The sequence below is a fragment of the Rattus norvegicus genome, chromosome 6 (assembly GCF_036323735.1).
Source record: "Rattus norvegicus strain BN/NHsdMcwi chromosome 6, GRCr8, whole genome shotgun sequence".
In the NCBI taxonomy this organism is placed as follows: domain Eukaryota; kingdom Metazoa; phylum Chordata; class Mammalia; order Rodentia; family Muridae; genus Rattus; species Rattus norvegicus.
The window spans coordinates 80,935,202-80,963,089 of record NC_086024.1 but is presented as its reverse complement, the minus strand read 5'-3'; the positions used below and the strand labels follow the sequence as shown (position 1 = coordinate 80,963,089).

Genomic DNA, 27,888 nt, shown 5'->3' with positions numbered 1-27,888 from the left:
GGAGACAAACTTCTGGGATGCCCGTGAGAGTTTCTAGAGCAGGTTAATTGAGGTGAAAAGGCCCACCCTGAGTGTAGGCAGTGTAATTATACACAGAGTGCCACTAGGAGCATCACTGGGCACTTACCTGAGGAATTAATACTCATCAGCATGTAAGCAGCACTTAGAACCTTGGACCTTGAGACCCTCGCAGATGTGAGAGGAAGCCGTGGTTTAAGCCCTGGACACTCCACTCAAGGGGGGCAGACAAGAATAAAAGCAGGGAGCTAGAAGGATGGTTCACTGGTTAGCACACATGACTCTTGCAAAGGAGCCAAGAGTACCTTTCAGCCTCCACTTGGGTGGCTCACAACCACCTCTAACTCGGCTACCAGAGGATCCAACACCTCTGGCCTCTGCAGGTACCCGCATTCATGTGAACACACATACAGAGAGGGGCGGGGAGGGAGAGAGATGCATGTGTACACACAGGACAGAGAATGGGACATGGTGCTCACGGTGAATCTCTAAGAGCAATGGAAAAAACAGCTTCACAGAAGACCGACTGTTCCAAATGCCACTGCAAAAAAAAAAAAAAAAAGGCGGGAACTATGTTTAGAGATGCTGTTCTTATTGATGCATATGTCTTTCTGTCAGCAGGGATACGGCACATGTGTGCGGATGCCTGCCGAGGCCAGAGAGGGTGTCTGCTTCCCTGCAGCTAACACTACAGATGGTTGTGGACTGCCAGAAGTGTGCTGAGAACCAAACAGGTCCACTGGAAGAGCAGGGGATAAACGGGTACATGAGACAGCTTGGAGCGATGGAAGGAAGGGGAAAATAATGTAGTCATATTATAATAGCCAAAACTTAAAGGAATACTTTTTAGTGCTGGGTATGATGACTTGCACTTAAATACCAGCACCAAGAAGGTGGGGACAGGTGTATCTCTGGGGTTCACAGGCCAACCAGTCCAATCTCCTTGGTGAGGTCCAAGTCAATGACTTTGTGTCCAAAAACTGACTGCTACATTTGGAATAAAGTCCAAAAAGTCCTCTGATACCCATATATATATATATATATGTGCATATACATGCCCCTACATATGCACATATATGCCCCCATACATGCACTTGCACATATATGTATACGCACATCAAGACCTCATAGTCCCATGCAGAAAAGGAAGTAAAAAAATGAAAATACTAATAACATTTCCAGATGGCAAGATTGTGTATAATTGCTTTTCTTGTTTTCTTTTTCCTTAGATTTATATAGTCATTAAAATATTAATGTATAATGATAACAAACAATAAGATAGGCAGTTAGTTATAACACTCTAACCTTTTGTTTTTCATCATTATTGCTGTTTTAATGAATGACACTAATGATCTGTCTACAAATATTAATCAAGAATTTATGATTTGAAGGCAGGTGAGTTAAAAGTTTTGAAATTCACTCCTTTGGCATCTCTCTGCACCAGGAGGCAAGGATTGATTGAGGTCAGCCCATGCTGGCAGGGCATGTAAATCAACAAAATAGTTTTACATCAACAAATCAGTAAAACGGAGCAAGCATCCACACAGGCTCAACCCCGTGAGGTCTAAGCTATAACCGTGGTGCCACCTCATTGTCCTGTAAGGTTCTGAACGTGGATCCCGTGGACTGGTTCCCAGAATGAATAAAAAGAAAACATGAGAAAGAGAGCTAAGCACCAGGATGCACCTCTCTGCCTCGCAGAGATCAGCAGTCTCAGGTACATGTTCCTTCCTCCGTGAAGGTGGCCAACTTTTCTTAGCAAGGTAGACTGTGCATCCTCAAACCATGATCTCAAACAACTCCTCTCTCCCTTAAGTTGTTTTGTCAAGTCCTGTGTCACAGTGATGGACAAAGTAACAGTACAGATGGGGACAGATGAGATCAGGGCTTCCTCTCTACCCTGTGATTTTTCCGTCCATGTCCCTGCCATTGAGATCCTATCTGCTGCCAGCCCATGCCCAGAGCAGAGCAGAAGCTGGCAACATTCCTTTAATCTCCTCCACAGAGTAAAAGATAAACCTCTGTGTAGTACACGTTCTCAGGTATTTTCTAGAGTAACAGCACAAAGACCAATACAGCTGGATTTCCAAATCAGTGAGAAACAACAACAACAAAAAAGAGGTTATTTAAAAGATTACAAAATAAATTATAGATGGATCAGGCAACTTTTCTCAGGAAAGCCAAAAAATCTCTAGAAAGAAAATGCAGGACAATGCACTTAAACTTAAGTGTAGACGTGCCTTTTCTGATAACCACACCAACACTGAAACACGTAGATGTGCTGGAGAGCAGGGCATGGCCTCCTGCCTTAAACCTTAACACTCAGAGGGCTGAGGCAGAAAGATCACATGAATCTGAGGCTACCCCAGCTGCACACTAAGCTCCAGGCTAGCCCTGTCTTGGGCCCCTGCTCACAAAAGTTTCATTGTATGCAAATCAAAACTTCTGTATATCATAAAATATACACATAATTGAAGAGTAAAGTAAAAATGAATGTCTTCAATATATGTGGCAAGTAATTTTAAACTTTAATATAAAAAGACCAGTTACAAATCAATGTATTTTATTTTATGCTTATGGGTATTTCGCCTACATACACATTTGGTTCCTGAGGAGACTTAAAGAAGGTACTAGATCTCCTGGAACTGGAGATACAGACAATTAAACTGCTATGTGGATGCTGGGAACTGAACCCTAGTCCTCTGGAAAAGCAGCCAGTATTCTTAACTATGTAGCCACCTCTCCAGCCCAAAAGAATGTTTTTCAGTTTTTGGTTTTCAGGTTTTTTAATTTATTTTATGTATATGAGTACACTGTAGCTGTCTTCCGACACACCAGAAGAGGGCATCAGATCCCATTATAGATGATTGTGAGCCATCATGTGGTTGCTGGGAATTGAACTCAGGACCTCTGGAAGAACAGACAGTGCTCTTAACCACTGAGCTATCTCCCCAGCCCCAAAAGAAGGTTTTAAAGTTACTGATGTAGACAATAGTAATTTCCCAGCATGCCATAGGCCCTTGGTTCAATCCCCATACATAGAAAAAATTATATATATACATATATATTATAATTATATATAGATATATATATAGATATATATAGAGAGAGATGTGGTCTTGTTGGAGTGGGGTGGGCTTTGAGACCCTCCTCCTAGCTACCTGGGAGCCAGTCTTCCCCTGTTGGCCTCCAGAACTCTCAGCTCCTCCAGCAACATGCCTGCCTGGATGCTTCCCACCTTGATGATAATGGACTGAATCTCCTAACCTATAAGCCAGCCCCAATTCAAAGTTGTCCTTTATAAAAGATGCCTTGGTCATATTGTCTCTTCACAGCAATAGAAACCCCAAGTAAGACACACACAGGTGTATGTATATATGTATATACACAAATACATTATACTTGTTCCTCCAGGTGAGTATCTCATCTGTGTGAATGTTTGTCTCCTTACCAGGTTACTGGGAAAATGCTAATTTACAAAAATCAAGCTACACTTTACATGGATGGCAAAAGCCTGAGCAGTGTCATGAATTTTCATGAACAATATCACCAGAGCTTAGCGAATTGGAGAAGAGATTAAATAAATCTCACTGGCACTATAGAATATCATGTAGGGTTTCAGCACATTCACAAGAAATATCTAAGCAGATGCTTACTAACTACTAACAACTCCATTGTCTCAGTACTTTCACTGATTGCTCTCCTCCTTTAAAGCCTTAATTCAGGAAGACAGGTACAGCATTGAAATTAGCCCAGTATGTACATCAAATTTTAGGATAGCCTGGGCTACATAACAGTGAATTGCCTCCAAAAACCACAATAAAAGCCCATTCCAAAGCTTTGGGGTGTAGTAACAATTACCAAGCATTCACAAGGACCTAGCACACAAAAATAAAAATTTCATACTAAGACATCAAAATAAATGCCTATAAATATCTCTATAAACATGAAATCCATTTTAGAGTTGAGATTCAACACCAACCATTTAACAATATAAATGTACATTTTACTAGTACCTTTGCTATCTTGAATAAACTGGATGTATATCCTTCTCATTCTACTAAAATATTCTTGGTATTTATCACGAATAATAGTTCTGTGTGTAGAAACAGCAAAGCACTAAGGCTTCATAACCACGAGTATCATCGTGACTTCGAGTTCACTATTCTTACTACAGCAAAAGGAAATCTGAGAAGTGAGAGGTACGTGCTTTGTGTTTCTTCAGAACTCTTACTAAAGCTGGAAAAATTATACATTTCTCTGATCTTCAGGCTCTGCAGACAGATATGTTTTGAAAAGGTAAAGCTATGTTTAGCAAGGTAATCCTCAAGAGATGGATGCTAGAGAATTAAATATTTAAGACTTAAAGTAACTTCTTATTTGGTACTTACGAACAAATTGCCAAGAATTATCGGTCTCAAATGGGACATTTACTTACTCTCTTGGAAAAGGGAAAGAGAGATCTACTAGGGAAAATAAAAACTTAGAATTGGGAAGAACGCAGCAATTTTAACACGTTGCTAAATAATATGTAGGCTGTACGTAGTAGACTGCTGTGTAGTCAGTGGCTGAGAGTTTGTCTGGCTTGCTCCTGACCTGCGTTCAGTCTTCAATACTAAAGGGCAGGGGGTAGAATCTCATGGCTACTGGATTTCACATGATCACATGATCTTTATTTTGTGCTCCCAGCTTTGGACTGTTGGTTTTGTTTTTTTTTTTTAATCAGAGATGCTGAAACAGTTCCCAAACTTCCAAACCCCATCCACTGATTTTCAAACTGTTACCAGTGACTTGACAAGATTGAGAGATTTTAGATGGATGTTGTGACTGCATCCTGAAAATACATTCTGTTTCCATAAAAATTAAGTATGATAATGGTTTGAATTTTTTCTTGTGAGGCATCAAATTAAAATTCATTATGGCTGCTGAACACCAACAGCTGATTTTTAAACTGTAAAAGAGTGGGATGCAATGCTCCAATTGTTACTGAAAAGTCAGCCTGTGGAAACCCGATCAGAGTGTACTATGAAGAGTGGGTAAGCATTAGTAGTGTGCAAACACAGCTAGAGGTGATCCTTTAAGATCCTATTCTTGTATGTGTAGCATAAACCTTAATTCTAAAAAGGATCCAATTTAGTTAAATGTTTAACTTTTTATTTTTCTTAATGTAGGAAATGGAATGGTTTTTTCTGAGTCCTACCCAATCTTTTCAAAGGTGAGAGACTAGATGGTGTTGGTGGTGAGACACTGACTTGTGGATGTGAAAACTCACCCCTTGGAGAAGAGGAGGGTCAGATGATACAGACATTTTTTTTATTTGTACAAGTGTAAGAGTGCATTCAATACTAAAGTAGATAAGTTGATATGTGGTGTATCTGGAGCCTGTGGTGTGGAAATTTAATCAGGAGGAGTGATTAGGACACAAATGTCTTAAGTATATATTTTACACGGAGAAAAAGAGAAAAATATGACTGAGGGTAAAACCAAGTTAGACATTCCTGGATTCCATCCACTACTCAGAGATAACTTGGGCAAGTAACTTGATACTATGAAGCCTAAATTTCTTCATGAATTAAATGAAAATTATGACTTCTCCCTTAACAGTCGAACATTCAAATAGAAACCATATGCAGGTATGCTAGAGTGTTTTTGCTCTTAAGCTAATATCAGTTCTCTTCCCACTCTCCTCTTGTAAGGAAGGCGTGGGTCACACACTTCACAGAACAATGTGTGGCTTCTAATCACTGTCCAGGACCAAAGTACATCGGTGGACTCTAGCCAAACACCTCATGGCGTTCTCTTCCCAAAACCTCCATTCTTTTAACAGCATAAAATGAGATAAACTGCTTAACTTCCATATGTCTCATTCCATATTTGTATCTCAGAGTTGTCATGCAGTTAGAAAAAAAAGAAAAGGAAAGAAAAAGAAAAAAGAAAAGAAGAAAAGAAAAGAAGCAATGTATCTAATATACTTGTAGAGCTGGGTTAAGCAATCACATTTCCTTATGATAAATTACTACTATAGGTAAAGGTGCCTCTCAATGTTCTGTGTTAAAAACTTAATTTCCAATGAAACCATTTTTTTTTCTTTTTTTCGGAGCTGGGGACCGAACCCAGGGCCTTGCGCTTGCTAGGCAAGCGCTCTACCACTGAGCTAAATCCCCAACCCCGCAATGAAACCATTTTAAAGGCAGGACCTAGAAGGGTAAAGGGTACAATGTAAAGGCTATGACATGAATGGATTAATTAGAAGGCTCTCTCTCTCTCTCTCTCTCTCTCTCTCTCTCTCTCTCTCTCTCTCTCCATATATATGAGTGTGTGTGTGTGTTCATCTGTCTGTCTTTGTCTCTCTAGTCTCTCTGTATCTGTGTCTCTGTCTCTGTGTGTGTCTCTGTGTCTCTCTCTGTCAGTCCATCCGTCCATCTTTCTGTCTCTCTGTCTCTGTCTCTGTCTCTGTCTCTCTCTCTCACTCTCTCTCTCTCTCTCTCTCTCTTTCTCTCTCGCTCCCACCACCACCACCACCACCACATTCTCTCCCTCTCTCTGAACGTTTTTGACAGTTTAAAACAAAATAACCAGAAAATCTCTTACCTTTCTCTCTGTTCATCAATGCAGTGGTCACCTAAAAGAGACGACCCCAATAGGCCAAGCACAGCCTTGTGACCTTTCCTGTCGGGAGTGTGGTACACCCGAGAAGCCAGGCGCAGATCCACAGGCAACTCCATGGCTGGGACTATGGTGCACAGGCCATGCAGATGAGGAAGGGAAGGAGGCTGTGGTACTCTGTAACAGGAAATAAAGTGAGCTGCTTTCATCATTTTATGGGTGTTAGAGAAGAAATACAGTGGTACTTACAGTTCAGTACAGGCTCTAAAAAGGACAGTCAAGTACGGGATCAGACACTGAACTATAGTAACGCTTGATGACAAATTTAATATTGCAGCATTGGGAAATGCCCAGAGCTCAAATTCACGCCAAGCTATGTGTCTTACATAAACCACCCAACGAATGTCAGAAACAGACACATCATTCCTCCACACCTCTCTCCTCTCTTGTAACTCAGTCTAGAGTTTCTTCCTAGTAACAATACCCACACTACAGAAACTCATCAGTACAACACTGTGTCTTCGGGTGTTAACATCCTGTCCCACTCTTGACATGCCCCTCTCTCTTGCCTATGAGTGAGGGGAAGAGAAGCCAGGATGGGCTGCTTTATTGATGCTGGATGCCACCTGACATCCAAACAACCTTTTAAGCACCTACTAAATGTCAGGCTGTGTGCTGGGTGCTTTACACATTCTAAGTCTCACAAGGTAACTCTCCGGGGTGTGTGTGTGTGTCGTCTGTGTGTGTGTGTGTCTGTGTGTGTGTGTGTGTGAATGTGTGTCTGTGTGTCTGTGTGTGTCTGTGTGTCTGTGTGTCTGTGTGTGTCTCTGTGTGTGTCTGTGTCTGTGTCTGTGTCTGTGTGTGTGTGTCTGTGTGTGTGTCTGTGTCTGTGTGTGTCTGTGTGTGTCTGTGTGTGAATGTGTGTGTCTGTGTGTGTGTCTGTGTCTGTGTCTGTGTGTGTGTGTGTCTGTGTGTGTGTGTCTGTGTGTGTGTCTGTGTGTGTGTGTCTGTGTGTGTGTGTGTGTGTGTGTGTGTGTGTGTGTGTGTGCAATTACTCCCGACTGAGGCTCTTGAGAACTGTTCTTCCTCTGATGCTGCTCAACTTCAACACACCACTGACTTGAAGGAGCTTGGGACTTGTAGACCACATTCTATGAAATCTTCAGGGCACAGCTTACAGTGTTGATCCTTCTTGAAACCGCTCTTCCCCTACGAGCTTTTCAGAGCAGCTCCTATCCCAGATTTTCATCATTTAATTTTGTCTTAATTTTAAAGTCTCTAGCTCCCCAATTGGGTGTGCCTTCTAGGTTTGAGCTTCTCTTTGAACATAGGTAAACTCCTCACCAAGGAGATTTCTTCCTCTCTGCTAAGTGCTTCCAAATCTCCTGTCATCGCAACATACTAGATTCCCCATGCTCAGGATACAAAATATCTAACACCTCTCTCCTCCTTTTGCAAATCCAATGCAAAGCAGAGGTCCGTCCCTTCTCTGCCATCATTACCAGCACACTCCAGACCCAGTCCTCCTCACAGGCAAGGCTCTCTTAGGTGAGAGTGCTGAGCGCTGTGCTGCCTTTACCCATTGGGAAAGTCCCGTGTGCAGACCCATCTTAGCCCCTTTCCTCAGCACAGTGGTTCTGTCCCTTACTGCGCCTGCCTGAGAACCCAAGGTAAGAGTGTAGTTTGGGGTTGGACATTTAAATGCATTTAAATCCTTTTAAATTTCTCATTTGGCCATAGGTCTTGACTTAAAAAGAGTAAATGCAATTAAAACAGCCTCTCACATAGCAGATGTCAACTGTTATCAGCTTGAAGGACAAGACACAACGACAGACTGCTGTCTAACCTTCTCTTCGTGTCTAAACATCCTTCAGACAATACCCTGATGACAGATGCCTCTGCAATCTTTTTTCTCTTTCCTTCATTTTCTGCTTTATTCTCTTTCCCTTTGAAGATGGGAGGGGGTGTTTATACTTTATAAATGTCTTTTTCTAGTTTGTGAGAACCAGTTTTTAAAAAATGAAATGAATGTTCTCAGGCCGTAGAACTGCCCACTTTATTGTTACTGAATCACACTGAGTGGCACTTTGCCTTTTGGTAGGCATACTATGCTCACTATTCAACCATGCACAGAGTAGTCTATGACTTTTCCAAAATAGCATAGGGTTCAATAAGGACAGGGTATAACATGCTTGAGCACTGGGAGGGGGCGACAGCAGCACATCTAAAGCCAGTGAAGTGTCAGAGACAGGAAACCTCACTGGGAGGGTGAAAAGCAGTGACCAGGAAAGGCAGGGCTATAGGTTCTCCCTTCCTAGGAAAAGGAGGGTAGGGAGAAGGGGGAGGAAAGAGCGAGAGGAGCAGGGAACAAACAAAGAGGTAAGCTCTCCCTTGTCAAGCCTACCTGAACCATCATCCTGCTTAGACAGGCCCTGGCTAGTAGAGTGTGCTTCAGATCATACAACTGATTGTTTTTATATAGACGCGCTGCAGCCATTCTGGATTCCTGTGCTTCTCCCTCTAACGAAAGAGGTTAGCAAATGCCTCTCTCCAGGGACGGAGGCTGAAAAGAGCCGCGTGCTGCACTGGGGAGCTGTGTCCGGGGTGATCACATACTTTGAGGACTAGTCACTGGTGAGAAAAGATGACGGACGGGTTGCGGACAAAGGACCGGTGTACTAAAGGCTTTGGCATGACTTTTCCAAGACTTGCTTTTATAAGTGACTTCCAAAAAAAGAAAAAGAAAAAGAAAAAAGTGACTTCCTTCAATGTCCTACCTCCCCCCCTCCCCCGTGTTTCTGTCTTGTTCCTCCATAATGGAAATTTCTAAAAATCAGCCTTCACGAATTAAAATGACAAATAGATATCAATAAGGTCTACAAGTATTTTTGGCATTCTCGAGAAAGCCTGTGTGTTTTTATAGCGCACTCTCTTTAAGCGGGGCTATTTGTCATTCTTTGAAACTCTAAGACATAAGAGAAGAAAAGACCTTGACTCCGTGTGTGGCCCAGCTACTTTGCTTTACTGCACTAAATGCAAGGATTTTTAGGGACAAAAAAAAAGAAGAAGAAGTTTCTGCTCCGTTGGTAATCTGACAGTAACTACTTATTGGAGGCACAATGCTTGCTGCCTGCTGTCGCTGTTTGTTTTAATACATAATCTTGCTAACTCAAAGAGCTTCGAGCAACGCAGATAAGCAACGGCATGCACGGGGTCACTTAGATGCCAATTTCACTCTTTTATCGGCTTTGGAACCCTGTGCCGGCAAATCCACTCTCCCCGCTAAACTGCGAGCGGTGCCCATCTACAGAGTTTCAGCCGGCAGTTAAGGAAAAGTTAAACAGCTTGTCCTCCACGCTTGGACTCTCCCTGTATCCAAAGCAACAACAGTAAAAGCCAATAATTAAAGTTCCTTTAAACCTCTATAAAGAGGTAAGTGAAGGCTAATCTAGAATAAAGTAGCCTATAAAAAGGAAAAGAAAGGAAGAGAAAACCAGTTTCAACAAGGTTGTGCCGCAAAGGATAAAGCAGCATCTGAATCGCACTCGCAGGGCACTACTGAAGCCTGCGCTGTATTCTTGTGTGATACCTAAACTTCCATTAAGTAACATTTTTGAAGACTTTTTCTCTGGTTTTACTTTGCTTGGACGATTTCATCTTATTGGTCTTCTGACTGTACATTTTGGTTTCTGGATGTATGTGTGTGTGTGTGTGTGTGTGTGTGTGTGTGTGTGTGTGTGTGTGTGTGTGTCTGTCTGTCTGTCTGTCTGTCTGTCTGTATGTATGTATGTATGTCCATCCCTGTGTGTGTCTGTCCATCTATCTGTGTCTGTCTGTCTGTCCATCTCTGTGTGTCTGTCTGTCTGTGTGTGTCCGTCTGTCTGTGTCTGTCTGTCTGTCTGTGTGTCTGTCTGTGTGTCTGTCTGTGTGTCTGTCTGTGTGTCTGTGTGTGTGTTTATGCATATGGTGGGCTTTGTTCCTCTGTTCATTTGTATTTTAGAAAGAGAGAGAGTGAATATAAAGTTAGGTGGGTGAGGAGGTAGGGAGGATCTGGGAGCCAGTTGTGAGAGGGGAAGACATGGTCAAATTACATTATATAAAAATATTTTTCTCAATACTAATAAAAGAAACTTCATTAAAGGTGCAGCCAGGGGAGAGGGAAGCATGAATGGAGAGTGGAAAGAAACCTAAGTTATTACATTGACTGGCCTGTGAGCATTTGGAATTGGGTTTTTATTTATCACAGCAAAATTAAACAACACAGTAAAAAGAGTTAATCAAACCGTGACCAAAGCAATGCTCCCTAACTTGCTTTCTTTTCATTCCAACTATCGTTATAAGACTACTCTTCAAGAACAGAAACAGAGAGTGTGGAGGGAAACATGCCCATACCAGATAGAAAATCCGACGCAAACTTTTCCTCTGAGAAGTTTTCACTTGGATCTCCACATGAGGCATCAGTTTAAAAATGTGCTTTTACATACCAAGCCACTGACTGACTAAGCCTTGGATGAGGAAATGTGTAAAGAGGCTGGAGAGACAGCTCAGTAGTTAACAGCACCTGGTGCTCCCTAGAGGACTGGATTCCAAGCCCCCACATCAGCCTTAACTCTGGCTCCAGGAGTTCCAATGCCCTCTTCTGGCCTCTCCAGACACCAGGCATGCATCTGGTGCTCACATGTGTATTCAAGCAAGCATTCACACATATAAAAATAAAAATAGATATTTAAAAAGAAAACAGATCGCTTCTCGGCCTTTTGGCTAAGATCAAGTGTAAAAAGAAAACAGAAAATATATACATTTAAGGAAGTTACTTTTTAATTCGTTTTTTATCTTCCTCAGGTCTCACAGGTATTCTTGGTTTTGTTGGCTTGGCTGGTGTACTTTTATATGTTGGCTTAACTTCCTTTCCTCTGATTTGCATGAATCCTGTTGGTTCCACCTTTACAAACACACAAAGCATGCTGTTAAAAAAGTTGGAATATGAAGAGTTAAACTTTTCTCTCATATTCAATGCTGTGTCTCTTATTTAAACTCCTGATTTCTATTATACAGCAGAATATAAACACCAAAGGTAAGTGACTGTTTCTAAAACATTCCTAATTTTATGTACATATACTGATGAAAATTTTAAAAGGTATTTTATTTCTAAGATGAACCCTGGGTCTCAGGCATGCTAAGCCATCACTACCATTAAGCTATGCCACAGCCCAATCTGCTCTTTGTTTTTCTTGTATGATATATGTGTTCATATGTTTACATGTGTGTCTGTGTGCAAGTGAACAAGGCTGGTGCTAGCAAATCCTCCATCACTCTCCACCTTACTCCCTGTGGGGTGCGGTCTCTCAGTTGAACCCACCGCTCACAGTTTCAGCTAGTCTTGCTAGCCAGCTTGTTAGGGGGGGGCAGGGGGGCTGTCTTCCACCTTCTAAGCCCGAATTGTACTGAACTAGGAAGCCTGCATAGGACTGACCTATCTCCTCTGAATATATGGTGTTCTTGTGGGACTCCTAACAGTGGGAACTTGGGTTATCTCGGACCCTTTGCCTCTTTGGGGGACCCTTTCCTCCTATAGGCTGCCTTATTCAGCCTCAATCTGAGGGGAGAGGCTAGTCTTACTGAAACTTGATGCACCGCGGTTGGTCCCTATCTACAGGAGGAGTGGATTGGGAAATTGGGGGCAGAAGGGAAGTAGGGAAAGGCACTTGGGGGAAGAAGAGGAAGGGGAAACAGCCATTGGGATTTTTTTTTAAAGAAGAAAGGAATATAAATATACACACACATATAATATATTATATACAGAGATGATATGTGTACATATACATTTTTTAGGCAGACTACAGTATCCACCTGGCGTTTAAGTGAGTTAAGGGGACTGTGTCCTGATCTATCTCCCCTCCTCCTCTTCTTGACAGAGGACTTCCCTCGGGTCAACCTTGATTTGGTGTTTCAGTAGAACCTGCTCTGAGTTTCTGAAAGTTTGGCAAGACTTCTGATTATCAGCACAGCTAAAAGGAGTTCTAATGCTTTAAAGTGTAATTCTGAGCGATATTTATCAAACTGCACCCCTTAGAGCTGCACGTGTGTTATATACCTAATGCCTGGCACACCCAAATACATTCTGTGTCACAGATAGTTGCCTCTTAATAACTATATGTTGAAAAGATTGTTTTCTCGCATCTCCTAGAAATGTTTCAGACTATATGGTTGTAATAATTTACACGTAGGAGTTTTCTTCGTGGGATGCTCTGTGCTTTGTTTTGCGACTAGCCTTGAGGGAGAAAGCAGGCTCTCCCAGCCAAGGCAAAGGTGTGGCTGGGTAAGTGGGAGAAGGTTAAGTGAAGGGAAGGTATTACAGTTACCTGCAGGATTTAGGCTTAACTCAGTAAAGAATGAGATCCCCCTTGAACATGAAACATTCTTTTCCCTCTTACATACAAGAACGTGAAACATTCTTTTCATGTTCCTCATGAAAGGAGAGTCCTCCATTCTTACTTGCAGTTCCTACCTGAACTCTGCCTACAGATCTCTACCAGTCTTGGTCATCTGCTTGAATGAGGTTGGGGACCGTGAATGCGGATACACATGGGCAGCCATTTCCTCTCCCGAACCCTCCCACTCATTCACATTTTGTTTTGTTCCCTTATTTCTGAGTCTAACAACTTTCACCTACCAGTCTGGATTCAAACCTCAGAAACTATTAGAGTCCAGCTAGCTCCTTCCCGTTTGGCGGATGGCCAAATACTCGGATATATTTACTGCCTTGGACTAGTTTTCCCCTCAGATGAACATCTCTGGTGCCTTCGACTCCACCTTGCATGGACCGGTTTTGAAGTGGTGTCCTTTGTCACCCCTACTTCAGTCTTCTCAGGGACCCTCCTATGGTTGGATACTCGGATATGAACACAATCTTTGACATGTGACATGATCACATCAACCAAGTGAACGATGATCCTCCTACGATCCACCAACCAACGTAAACTGCAACCGTATTTGTCTTCCTGATGACAAAGTGACATTGTAATTTAAAGCCCTGGGGTTATTCGTGTTTGCTACTCAATCCTATCTCATATTTGGCTGGCAGACCCAAAGGCAAAATCGTAGCATAGCTTTATGCCTGTTAAGTTTAATCTGAGCTCCAAGCAACCAAATTTATAGATGTTATGTGTAAATCGAATCAGCAAAGCTTCCATAATCTCCTCCACGCTATCAGGGGGTATGCTAAACCAGACACAATCCTGTATCTCTCCACTACAGACTTTCGCACACTCATCAGGCCCTATCTAGATATGTAATTAACTACAAGTCTACCCAACAGTTCTAACACCATCTTACCTGAAGCAACTGTAAGGAGGCATTTATGTGTGGACTGCTGAAATCCAGAACAGAGTAACCCATAATCACTAATCACACTAAGACTTCTGTGTGTCTGGCACTAAATGCCATCTACATAGCATCTGCATACCCTGCAACAGCAAGGTGACACTGCCATTATCCTCCCTTAACAACACAGGCATTAGCATGGCTGTCCTCTGAGAGGCTCTACCAGCAGCTGACTGAGACAGACGCAGATACTTATAGCCAACCATTGCACTGAGGTCTGGGACCCCTATGGAAGAGTTAGGGGAAGGATTGAAGGAGCTGAAGGGGATTGCAACCCCATAGGAAGTCCAATAGTATCAATTAACCCAGACCCCTGGGAGTTCCCAGGGACTATAAATTGCTAACTGAAAAACATACAGGGGCTGGTCCAACACCCCCACCCCCACTCCCACCGCCCATATGTAGCAGAGGCCTGCCTTGTCTGGCCTCAGTGGGAGAAGTGCCTAGAGAGGGAGATGCCAGGGGGACGGGGGAGGGAGCAGCACCCTCTCAGAAGCAAAGGGGATGGGGAATGGGGTGAAGAACTCTGGGAAGGGGGGCCAGGATGGGATCAACATTTGGGGTGCAAATAAATAAAATAATTTAAAAGAACACATGCACACACAGGCATAGCCTGGTAATTAGCCAAGTTCATATGTCTAGCGATGGGAAGAAAGAAGCTGTGTTCATGGAAAATCTGGACACAGTGAGCAACACGCCCAGCACTTTTATGATAGCTCATCTAATGCAATTCTAAGAGAAGAAACAAGGTTGGTTTTCCATGTTTGTCTGTAGGTTTCCACACTTCAGGAAGAATGACCTCTTCCTGTTTGGAGGGGTGGGGCGCAATGTTTTCAATAAGCTATTTAATCGTTTAATCGCTTCCCCCAAGACCAGCACACCACAGAGATTACAGAGATCAGAACCTTGACCCTTACAGCCTGAGTTTCCACAGTTGCTGGTCTTCTGCATTCCAAAGCAGGCTCGTCTTTGTCACTCACAGATGACAGCACTCTGCTGCTCAAACAACATGAAAAGCACCTACTGGAGCTGACCTGCTCAGACACCAGCATTAACTCTTAGAAACTCTCACAAATCTCAGGATTCAACCAGTTTTTAAAACCCAATTCCTCTTTCTAAACTAAAGATCACTTTCCTTGTCTGATTTTAATAATAAAGCATGAGTTCATCAGCTTCCTCTTCTCTGTCACATGTCTGTTTAAAAAAAAAACCCACAATCCTTTCTTCAAAAATAAGCATCTCTGTCATCTGCTGTCATTACATTATTCAGCCACAGTGACAGGGTGGCCTTTCTCCCCACCCCACGCCCATTACCTTTGCACCAGAATGACATTGAAAATCACCATTGTTGTTCTTAACGCTGCAAGGGGCTTGATGCCTGCATATCAACTCTCTGGGAGTAACTTTCAGCAGTCACATGCCACAGTCCTAGTCATTTGTGATATGCACTTCATCTTTCCTGTGCTTTCAGAACTCTGGAGGCCAGGAATCAGCCATAATTGTGCACTTGGAGTTAGAAATCTTACAGCTCTTAATAAAGTTTCTTCCTCTTGCAATCTTCACTCAATGTTATACTTGTTGTAATTTCTCTGCTACAAAGGTAACCAGTCCTATTTTCATTGTTTCAGGTGTTTCTTCACCAAGTTGCTATCAGATCTATGTGATGTTTTTCTGCTGTTGGTAATGGCTTAGCTCAGAATACTAGTAACCCTTACTCTTGCAAAGAACTTCTAGGTGGAGAATGGCCAGGAAGGCAGAAATTGTGCACTCCGTGTCTGGAGTTCTCTCAGCATGTGTCTGAGCAGCTAATGTCCTGTTCTTTTATCTAGATGTATTTATTAGCTATGTCAAAAAGTCGCCCTGTCTTGGTTTACTGGAGCACACTGTTCCTCATTTCTGTGCCACTGACAGCACAAAGAAAGCATTTGGCCGAGGTATAGGGTTAAAGGTCATGGATAATAACTGACATTGAGATGATCCTAGCAAACAAGCATAAAGTTCTGGCAAGCACTGGCACCAAAGGCCAGAACTTCAGAGCTGGAATAAATCTAAACAGGGGTAAATGCACAAACATTACCAAGTTCATCCAGACATAATCTAGGGACTAAATATCCTGACTCCCTTCAGACACTATGTAGAAAACTCATGGCCAGTTTCTGAAGAGCCCAGATGCTCTCTTACCTAGAAAATCTGCCCTTCATCCCAAGAAATGGAAAAAAAAAAACCCTACCTCTTTTTCTGCACTTCTGATGCCCTTTTTAAGGCTGAAGCCCCGCCCGCCCTACCCCACCCCATACATCATGCCATGCTCTCTCTTTGCCTGGGAACTCAGATTTACACGTCCCCAGCTCTCATAACTCTAAAGTGTTCGCAACGCGTTTTGTTTGCTTACGTCTAAAGTTGGCCGCCGGGTTGGTTTTGCATCGCTTGTGGGAAGAACGGTATCCGCAGGTTTCCCAGAGTCCTCGGGTGGTACAATGTCTAAGATTTCCTGAGATTTAATGGCTTTGCTATCTTCCTCTATGGCTCTCCATTCCACGGCCTCCTCCTGTTCTACCTGGAAGATGCTTGACACAGTCTCAGGGAGCTCCTCATAGATACTTGGCTGGAGAAAAATGAAAGAACGAAAGTTGGTTCATCTCACTGGGCCTTCCAAAGCCTTCAGTTCTACAGCATGCTCTATCCAGTGACAGGATGGGTAGGTGGATGGGTGTCTGAAACTCAGCTGAGCTGGCAAGTGGTTTTTCTTTCTGCAGATTCCAGAGCAAAAGTTCAAGTTGACTTTATAAAGTATCTGAAAGCCAGAAAATTATATTTCCCTGGCCTATGTCACCAAATCCTAAAGAAAAGAATCTCATAGGCACGTTTCAACAGTCAATTTAAAAAAAAAGATTTATTTGGGAATATGGATGGCTGGGAGTTAAAAGCAGACGGTTGTAAACATTTTCTGAATGCCTTCCTAAAATGAAGGATGCTCTCACTGTATGTACAAATATATGCCGTCATATTTTCAAAACTCTCAAATGAAGCAACTGACCATCGTGTCTTCTTGTGTAAATGTGGATTTACCTTTAATTCATTTACTTTTACTCCAAGTTTTACCATAAGTGGAGACACTTCCCATTATCAGAGAAGACGTTACAGATTTGGACAAAAGGGAAGCTTTGCTTCTGAAACACTTCTGTTACCCACAGTCCAGACTGCACTTTTAGCAATTCTCTACCTAAATGTATATTAAAATGATGTTTGCTCAGAGGCTAGTAACCTTTAATGATATCTCAAGCTACTTTCTATATCAAGCATCTGTGACTCAGGGGATCCACTCATTACCTTTCTCCATGAAAAGGGAGTTTGGCCTCATTCAAAATAGTTCCTGAGAGCCAAGGGAGACAGACGCCCATGTGGCTTTGGGTTAGATGCTTAAACACACTTCAAAGCAAATTAGAGGAAACCATTTTTAATCCTCCGCAAATGTTCAGTCAACAAAAGACACACTATTTCTTTAATTCAGGGAAAGACGATTTATACTAGAGATGTTACCACAGTTGGCTGTTCCTTAAAACCCGACGTTTTCTCTTCCATCACTTCGGGTACCTCGATTTGTACCTGAGATGGCCTGAGGTACATTTGTTCCATCATCGAAATGTCCTTAAGACAAAAGAAAACAAAGCAACGTCAACTTAAAAATCATCTAAGTGCATTCGCTATCTAATACAGCAGTGTCAGTCAATTAGATAGCAAATATCAAATGCATAAGAGGATTATAAAATATTGGGTAACATTCAATAATGGAGAAAAGTATTTTTTAAAACATGAAAATAGTTTTGTGTAGATGGGCTCGGTGGCACATGCCCTTAATCCCAGCACTCAGGAAGCATAGGCAGGCAGATCTCTGAGTTGGAGATCAACCTGATCTTCATAGTGAGTTCCAGACCATATAGAGTTATCTAGTGAGACCCTAACACACACACACACACACACACACACACACACACACACACACACACTCAAGTTTATTCTATTTCACGACTTTTAAATTGTTGACCTTTATAAATAGATGATCAAATTTAATAAGACAATTATGTAATATTATATCAGCTATATATAAAACATTGCCATTTAATCAGGTACTGCAAAGCATTACATAAAAAACTAAAATCAAATCTAAAATTCAATCCAATCACAAACAAAAATGAATACAAATACATTTTAGTAACCGCTGACTGGCATTTCCTATGTCACTTTTACCATTACTGATGGTTGTTACAGTGACCAGCACTCTACTTAGCTGTGGCCATGCAAAGACACTAGAGAGAAGGACAATAAACTAGGAATCAAAGACCTTGGTTCTGTGTAAACTGTAAGTCCCCATATCTGACATCACCAGGCAAATTAGTCTGTTTGCTTTTACCTCAGTTTTACCACCCAGGCACTCAACTGTACGGCTTTTCAAGGCCTCCTTTCTCCTCTAGCTTGTTTAGTAATGTCAACAGCAAAATCTAAAAACTTCTAGACACAAAACATTCAGGAAATCTTGACACCGTGAAAGACCAAACTTATGAATGATGGAGATAGAGGAATAAGAAACCTAGTCAAAGGAACAAAACACATTTTTAAAAAACACAGAAGAAAACTTCCCCTGTCTACATAAGCAGGTACTTATGAAGGTATAAGAAGCAGGCAGCATACCAAATAGACCGCATCAGAAAAGTAAGTCCGTAGGACACATAATAATCAAAATACTGAGTATAAAAACAAAACAAAACAAAGAATCAACCAGAAAAAGGATATTAAAAGCTACAAGGGAAAAAAAGCCAAGTTACATATAAAGGTAGGCACAAAAGAATAACATTGGACTTTTAAATGGAGACTCTGAAAGACAAAAAAAAAAAAAAAAAAAAAAAGCCCAGATTAACTACCAATCACAGTCAACTAAAAGAGGCACTGCCTGATGAAAATAAATTAATCAATCTCAATCTACCAATGCAGCTCTGAAAACCGCACTAAACGGAAAACTTCAGTCTGAAGAGGTCAATCATACCCAAGAGGACACAATGAATAACTAATCTGAGAATAATAAATAAAATTAGGCACCAACCATAACAACAAAATAACAGGATTCAAATCAATACATACTGCTCATTGACAATTATCAGTGCTAATGATTTCAATTACTCTATAAAAAGACACAGACTAACAGACTGGGTGGACAAGAGAATGCTTCTTTCTGCTGCATCTGAGAAACACCCCCTCACTACTGAGAATAGATAACACCTTTGGGGAAAGGATGGATAAAAGTGTTGCAAGCAAATGTACCCGAGGAGCACGCACGTGTAGCAATTTCGATCTCTGACAAAGTTGGGTTCAAATCAAAACTAATCAGAAGAGACATAAAAAGACACTACACACTCATTAAAGAAAAAAATCCACCAAGAGGATGTTGAAATTGAAGTTCCTCAGGAAGCTAGGAATAGATCCACCTCAAGATCTACGACTATACCACTCTTGGGTGTAGTCAAGGAACTCTAAACCCTATTATGCAGATCCTGACTCACTCATGTTTATCGCTGCTCTACTCATAATAGCCAGAAACCAGAAATAGCCTAGATGCCCATCAGTTGATAAATGGGTAATGAAAATGTGGTCCATTTGTACAATGGAGTATCATTAAGAAATTCATGAAATTCACAGATAAATGGATAGCACTAGAAAAAAAAATCATCCTGAATGAGGTAATTCAGACCCAACAAGATAGTGTATGTTTTCTCTTATATGCAGACATTAACTTTTACATTTTCAAAATGTGTACTACAATCTGAATGACCATAGAGGTTAGGTACCTAGAAAGGGACTAGGGGCAGGAGAGGTTTTCTCAAGGAAGAGGAAAGGCAATACAGTAGTATGAAGCCAGGAAGTGGTGGTATATGCCTTTAATCCCAGCACTTCGGAGGCAGAGGCAGGTGGATCCCTGTGAGTTCAAGGCCAACCTGGTCTACAGAGTGAGTTCCAGGACATTCAGGGCTCCACAGAAGAACTCTGTTTTGAAAACAAAAGCAGAAAATAAACAAACAATAGAATATAGTACTATGGAGATACAGAGGAGAAAGAAACCAGAGTAAGAGGGTGACATAGAGAGGGGAATGGGCCGAGAAGGGTGGAGGAAGGAATAACAGGGAGGAAAAACTAGCACTAAAGGCCATTCAAAAAGTCATAAGGAAACTTAGCATCGTGGAAGCTTCCTAAAATCTGTACATACATGAAAGGAATCTAAATGGAATCACTAAACAATAGGGGACACAATGTCCCAACTAGACATCTTATACCACCAAGCAAAACACCAGTGCCAGAAATGAATTACATCTTGCTCAGTCATTGGCCAAAGAGGGCCCATGGAAACTCCCAAACATCACAGACTATTGCCCAGGTTACTGATTGCTATCCACAACTGGATGGTAAGACCCTATTATTTAAGGCAATACTTCCTTATGTCATTAGAGAAGTTGAGGTAATGCCCAACTGTCTGACTAGCATTCACTGTACTGGGAGATACTTTTCATGCTACCAAAAGAGAAAGTGGTCATCAATATCACCCAGATGCAAACCCTGTCACCTATAACAGTAAACTGTCTGCAAGATACATTGGTACAACGGTGGCACCCATCTTACGGGAGAAAACATTCCTCTTTTGATTGGATTCATGGCCCACTCCATGAGATGTGTCTCCAGTTGTGGAGAGCATCCTGACATTGCTAATATGGCCAAAAACCTGAGATGAGATAGGTCATGGGCCTTTAAGAAAACCTACTACTATTGTTCTGCTACAGGAACATGGCGATGAAATGGCTCCTGGGGACATACTCGACACCGGTGCCTTACTTGACCAGTATCAGAGAACACCCTTCTCGCAGTGCGTAGGAATCAACAGGGACCGACAACTGGACAATGTAGATCGTGAGAGGCTTTGGAGTAATCATCCCTAAATGGGATTTATTCATCAAGCCTCTGGAGCCTCAGAGTTCAGAGATCTATGTGGGAGGGGGAGCAGAAAGCTTTTAAGACCATGAAGGCAGCGACTGGAATTTTCACTAACTCTCCACTATCTTTTTGTTGTTAAAGTTTCAGTTCCAGCTGGGCTTGAAACTCCTCTTATGCCGACTTGGCCTGAGCTGCGCTGCTGCGTGTGCACAGCCTGCAGCTTGCTTGCTAGCTGCCACGCTCAGCCCCACACTTCCTCACTCTGTGCTGTCCCTTTCTTAGAAGCTGTGAATGTCTAAGCAACAGGGAGATCCTTTCTTCAGGATCCAAGGCAAAGCTTTCAGGTTCTTGTTAATGCCTACTTCAGACATGATCACTCGTTAACAGCAGCTAGACTGAACAAGGGGAGCAAAGGGAGGGGCATCTCTCCTTGTTGGGGAGGCTCAAGAGAGAAAGACAAAACTCCCTGGCAGAAAACAATTTCTCTCAAGCAAATTATTTCCAAGTTAAGCACCAAGAGGACCAAGTAAAACTCTGACAAACAAAACAAACAGTTCCATGATTTCAAACACAGTCGTCAGTCCAAGTCCAAAAACGAAATAAAAGCCAAAAAGACATTCGACAATACCACAGAAAACAAACCAGACAAACAAGACCAAGACAAGGCGTCCTTGTAACCAATTTCCACAGATGCCTGGTACCTTCAGTACCTGGCCCAAACTGCAGCTAAACCTTAGCTGCTTCTGGGATGAGATGGACCATCTGATCCCACCTCCCAACAGGATTCTAGAGTGTCCTCTAGATTCCTTTCTCCTCCTAGAGCATCCTCTAGGGCCTGTGGCCTGTGACAACTAGCACGTCTGCCTGTCACAGCCGTAAGCCCCTTACAGGACCAACAGCGACCACCGAGGGGACTCTAACACCTCTCCATGGGAGACTCAAACCCTTCAGACAGCAGACGCAGAAAACACAAGACAACATGAAACAAAGACAAGACATGGCACAGAGACAAAACAGAAAGTAACCCAGAACACAAAACACAGATTTGCTAGAGCTTACCTCTGATCTCCTCGCCAATTGTGGTCTGGGGGGAGTGTAGTTCCTGGCAGGTGCACCAAAATGTTGTAAGACCCCATAGTGGCCCTACCTCAGGAGCACCACCCACAGAGCACAGATTGACAAAGTGACCACTGCAATAGCATGAGGGTATAAGGTTTTTAATCCACGTATATGGGGTTGCTCATCCATGCAGGGAGAGGCAACCTCAAACCCAAAAAGCACACAATTTTTATTCATTACAGAGGGCAGACTTCAGAAACAAGGTTAGCCGATCCATTAAACAATCATTAACTCTGTACTATCTTTTGTATCAATTGTTCCCTCCTGGGGGAACTATGGACAAATATTTCTACAAAATCTAATTTTTTAAAAAAATTTTTAACCCTATTCTTCGCGTCCTGAGTGACTCCCTGAGTCCTGTCACAAAAGGTGACTGTAGAATGCTTGTCCCATCACTCACCACTGAGATCTGCATTGTCCGGGAAGAAACACACCCCAAGCCTCTGAACCAAGATTGGGCAGTCCATGGTTTCCAGAAGTGGGGGAGCAAAGGCTCCAAGGGGGAGCAAAAGCTCAGGGTGGGGGGAGCAAAAAGCTCCGAGGGGGAGAAAAGGCTCCGACAAACAAGGAAGACAGGCCTGCCTATTCACAGGGGACAACGTTCTCCTCCAGGAGACCTCCAAACAGCTGCCGCTGGGCACCATTTGTAAGCGAAGGGTCTGGGGGTGTACCTGGGAGAGAATGGGGGACAAGAGACGCGGAGAAGGATGCCAAGACAAGAGTCTGATCAAGGCGAGAATTTTATTTTTCCCCAAGGCTGAATTTATACCATAACATGGGTAACAGAGGGAAAGGGGAAGTGTGAAACATTTACGCAGGCCAAGGACACAGTATTCGTGTGGTCAGGGAATTGGCCTGGATGTTGACAGGATGTCAGAAAGGTCACAGGTTTGTCATAGTATTAGCAGGAGAATTTTACCATATTATTTTTTTTTGTATCAGTCTTCTGCAGACCAGAGGTGATAGATGACTCCAAGGAAACAGTGTCATTCAGACACAACAGGACAGATGCACATTTGAGCTCGTGGAAGCTGTGGCACCGTGCACGAGATCTGCAGCATTTAGGCCAGTCGATATCTGAGCACTGAAGAGGGGAAGTTAAAACAAGATCCTGCCCACTCCATGAAGTTATGAAAACTGATGCCCAATAGCAACGAGAAAATCAGCAACAGAGTCTCCCTGAGTATATCAATCGTGCTATAGGGTCCATGCCCAGAAGAAGCGGGATAGTATTTAGCACACTCAACAGCACTGTTACATTTTGGGGGTTTTTTTTGGCACATTTTGGTCTTTTGATCCTTTGATTGCTTATTTTGATGTTTTGTTTTTGTGGTTTTGTGGAACTTTTTGTGTTTCTTTTTGCCATTTATTTGGTTTTGGTTTGTTTGTTCATTCCTTTAAATAAAGAGAAAGGTAAGATGAGGATGGGTGGGAAGGAATTAGGAGAGGGACAAACATGATCAATGTATGAAGAAAAGGTTTTCAGTTAAAAGAAAAGAAAGTAATACAATGGGAATCTCCACAGTTTTATAATGGGCATTCTAGCTGTATAGAATGTACGCTGAGATATGCAGGCTTTATTCATGGTTAATCTTCTGTGTTTATGTTCTCAAGTTCCTTAATTTTTAATTAAGTTTTAATTCAGAAAAACACTGCTATTTGAAAGATGCCAGATATCCCAAGTAATATATTGTATGGTTCTATGTACTTGCATATCCAGAATAGGTAAATCCACAGAGACAGAAAGCCAGCAAGGGGCAGCCGAAGAGTGGGGGAAAGACAGAAAAATAGAGAGTCCAAATGCTAATGATGCACAGTCTTCTGGGTGATGAAATAGTTTGGAAATGGTTCCATACATAAGTAGAAGGTTCAACACTTTGTTTCTTAACTCCTAGATTTGGATTGCTTTTGCTAACACAGTAAAAATCACTGTAATAATATAATATTCATTGATAAAAGGAATGTGGATTTGTTTTTATCTAATAAACCCTGAGCAGTTCCCACTCAATATTTTGAAGACACATATTATAAAAAGCAACAATTTTGCTGACTGTTAGTTCATGACTTAATCCCAGCACTTGGGAGGCAGAGACAGACAGACAAAAACCACTGTGGTTTCTTAGCCATCCTCATCTACATGGAGAATTCCAGGTAAGCAAGACTACGTAGTAAGATCCTGTCTCAATAAACAGGCAAATAAACAAACAAACAATTTATTGACCACAATAGTTTGTAGGAAATAGATGAAAAGTTTAGAGGCAAAAACACACAAATAGAAGTTAATGAGCAAATTTCATACAACACTGAGAAATACAGAGCTATGCAAGGCTGCATGAGCCTGTAATCCCGGATACTGGAGAGTCTGAGGCAGGAAGACAGGAAGGAGTCTCTGGGCTACAGAGTAAGCTCAAGACCAGAATGTGCAATTTATTAAGACCTTATCTCAAATTCAAAAGGTAGAAAGGGTATTAGAGATAGAAGTCAGTGTGTCACTTGCCTAGCGTGCACAAGATGCACCTGGCCCTAAGATCAAGCTCAAAAAAAAAAAAAATAAGAACAAGAGAGAGAATGAACATACAAATATATTGGTTTTTAAGCCACAGCAAACCCATAAGCCCAGCCCTCATAGGAGTGCTGAAGCAAGAGCATCATGAATCCAAGGCCAGCCTAGGGCTACACAGTGAGTTTGAAAGACAGCTTGGACTCCACGGAGAGATCCTATCTCAAAAAAGTCATTAATCTGTAAGTCAAATAAATTATAGTCTCAAGTGAAAAATGACACATGGAAGGAAGTATGGTAAAGTAAGTGTTGAGCACCTGAGCTCTGCTTGGGGTTTTAGATATTTCCTCAGTCAGGCAATAACCGAACTCTCTGAACCCCAGTTTTATAACAAAGAGATAATACTGATACACACCTCATGTTTATGGGAGATTGAGACAACACATGCAAACAGAAGATGCCGGAGAGCTAATAGATATTACTACTTACATTAAAAAATCAAAGTAAGGGTGCTTATATCGCTATCAACACTTGGTTTATAGCACATGTTTTAAATGTAAAACAATCCAACTATGTAAGTATAAGAAGTGGATTCACCACATATGAGAGGCAATAATTATAACCTAGACCCAAAAAATAATCTATAGAAAACGATTACATTAGGACTTAAATGGATCCTTAGAAATCAAATGTGGCCCTTTAGAATATGAGAAAGCAACAAAAATTATAAGCGACCGAAATTGTGCTTTGAGGGCAACAAGGAAGCTTTTTTTAAACCACCACATGCAAAAACGAAAAAAAAAAACTGTCTTGAATCAAAATATATGGACAGTTATGCTCACAAGAATAATCAAAGGAAAATCATTAAGAAGTACATACAGCATTCTGTTTAGCATGTGTGAACTTTATATCATCTCTGAGTCATTGACTGTAACTAACCAGGAGAATGTTTCTTCATCTACAAGGTCTGGAAATGCATTGAACACACCTTAAAATTCAGAGAGTAACTGAAAATCTGTGAGGCTAAGAGCGGGTCAGCTTCACTGTCCTCAATACGGTTTTCATTTGTTCCACCAAAAAAGGTGTTGTGTGCCTTGTCTAACACTGTAGACAAAAGTGTCAGAGCTAGAAGGCACTTGAAAGATAGATCAGCACCATCGGAAGAAAGCCTAAATGTCACAGGCAGTGACACCCGCAAAGGACGCCACGTCTTCAAAGCAAATCAAGCAAGCACAGGGCCTTCCAGGCAATCTGATACAAGCAGACGGCCTGCTAACACACCAGCAGCCATCCTCTGGCCTTTGGGGCTGGATCTGCACTTTTTCAGTCATCAGCCAAAGGATGTATGAAGACAGTAAAACCCATACACATACTCCATGCCATGAAATCCATCTCCCCAAACGACAGTGTCAACAGGAGCCAAGCGTATATTCCTAACCCAGGTCTTCCTACAATCTTATCAGGACTTCCCCGGAGTACACCGCCTTCAATTAAACTATCCTGAAGTTCAAATTTCAGGACAGGAGGAAAAGACACTTAATGACCCTAAATAGGGACTTGTCCACACAGGTTTGAAAACACCCTGATTTGCATTACAGTCCCTTGCTTCCTGCAGATACAAACCTGATGGCCCCGGCCAGCAGAATTCTACTTGCAGGCACAGGAACATGTCAGGGTCACTTGGCGGTTTTCCCAACTTTAACTTTTTCTTCCTCAGTTAAATATTATATGTGATTATTGTGAATGACTTGACCCTAGATTCCATAGACCTGACAGTACTGAAGAATATGGTTTCAAATAAAATAGAAACGGAGTGGGTATCATACAGATGTAAACATCTAAGCTGCTACATAGCTGTCTATAATTATGCAAGGCACCATCTCCATTAAGTCCTTAAATCTTTTCAAAAGATTCAGTATTTCTAGAAACTCAGCACTACTATATTTCACAAAGGATGGAATATCTCTTAGGGAAGTACCCCTTACTACAGAATTATATATACTCTGTGTTTAGAAAAGGCAAACTATTGAGCTTTTTAATAAAACAGATGGTTTAAAACAGAGAATCTAAAACATACATGTCCTAACTAGCTTAAACTGTCAACTTGACACACCCTAGAGCCACCTGAACAATCTCAACTGAGAGATTTCCCAAATCAGGCTGTCCTATAACCATGCCTGAGGGCGTTTGTCTTGGATGTTAATTGATATTGGAGGGCCCATCAAACTATGGGTGGCACCATTCCCTAGGCAGAAAAGCCTAGGCTGCTTAAGAAAGTTAACTAACCATGAGCCTGACAGCTAACAAGCAAACAACATTCTACCATGATTTCAGCCTCTAAGCTCCTGCTTGAGTTCTTGAACTCTCCCAATGATAGACTATAACCTGTGCATTAAAATAAAACCTTGCCTGGCCTACATTGCTTCAGATTATGGTATTTGTCAACAAAACTAGAAAAAGAAATTATCCAAAATATATTTCAAGAATATCCATTCTTCGCTCACCGTTATCAGCACAAGAAAAGACAACCCAACATCTGGCTTTCTCTTTCAGAAACCTATAAAGAGACTTGACTCAAAAATAAAAGAAATCATAATAATAATGAAACTGCTTTTAAAAGTGAGACTGGTAAAGACAGGCCTTCCTGGAAACAAAGATTACATAAATATTCAATACTACAATTTATAAATACTATTTACATGAAAGCAAATTGCTGTAGCATTGACCTTGAGTACTCTTGATCTTAAGGTAATTCAGACTTTGCAGGGGTGGGGAATCCTATAGAACAATACTAATAAAAAACACCTGCTTAAAGAAAAATAAAAGGAAGAAAACAGCTTCAGCAAATGTGCCTGCCTTCCTCTGTAGCACTTGTTATGTTGGTAGGACATCCCTTTCCCATTACGCAGCAAGTATCCAGGGAATGATGTCCTGTTAGTTCTGCAAGCAGCACTGTTACAGCACTTCAGTTAGGAATGCAAGACAAGTACCAGGACAGAGGGCAAGACTCCTCCCCTGAGAAAAGCAGTCTGGCTAGAGATGGAAACGACAGACAAGAGATGGTTCCCAGAGTGCACAGCAAGTATGTTTAATCCAGCCCAAGTATTACACATAGACTCCAAGTTCAATCCTCATGTAAGTCCAATTTATATACAAATATGAAGATAAGACTGCAATTAACAGAGAATGTACCTGTTCCTCTTGTGCTGATAAAAATTTAATCTGGGGATGAGTTGGGTTCTTGGAGTGGGAAAGAAGGCAGAGAAATATGGAGCACGGTTGTTGTT

General features: G+C 41.8%; 1 protein-coding gene and 1 pseudogene across 19 annotated transcripts in view; one reads left to right on the top strand and one right to left on the bottom strand.

Annotated features, from left to right (window-relative positions):
• The window catches only part of Ttc6 (tetratricopeptide repeat domain 6), a 231,116-nt gene that overhangs the window by 140,081 nt on the left and 63,147 nt on the right, over positions 1–27,888 (bottom strand). For 16 of the 19 annotated variants that reach the window (XR_005505974.2, XR_005505975.2, XR_005505976.2 and 13 more), the window contains 4 exons: positions 17,548–17,655; positions 16,400–16,612; positions 11,439–11,566; positions 6,610–6,801 (listed from right to left, as the gene is read on the bottom strand). Coding sequence is in view for 16 of the 19 variants with exons in the window: in XM_063262645.1 (XP_063118715.1) it covers positions 6,610–6,801; positions 11,439–11,566; positions 16,400–16,612; positions 17,548–17,655 (641 nt within the window). In the remaining 3 variants the exon portion in view is untranslated. Of the gene's footprint in view, positions 1–6,609; positions 6,802–9,028; positions 9,323–11,438; positions 11,567–13,297; positions 16,146–16,399; positions 16,613–17,547; positions 17,656–27,888 lie in introns of those variants that run through there. The other 3 variants (XM_063262654.1, XM_063262655.1, XM_063262656.1) reach the window with 3 other exon arrangements.
• On the top strand, positions 11,366–11,531 carry LOC120093489 (U2 spliceosomal RNA; annotated as a pseudogene).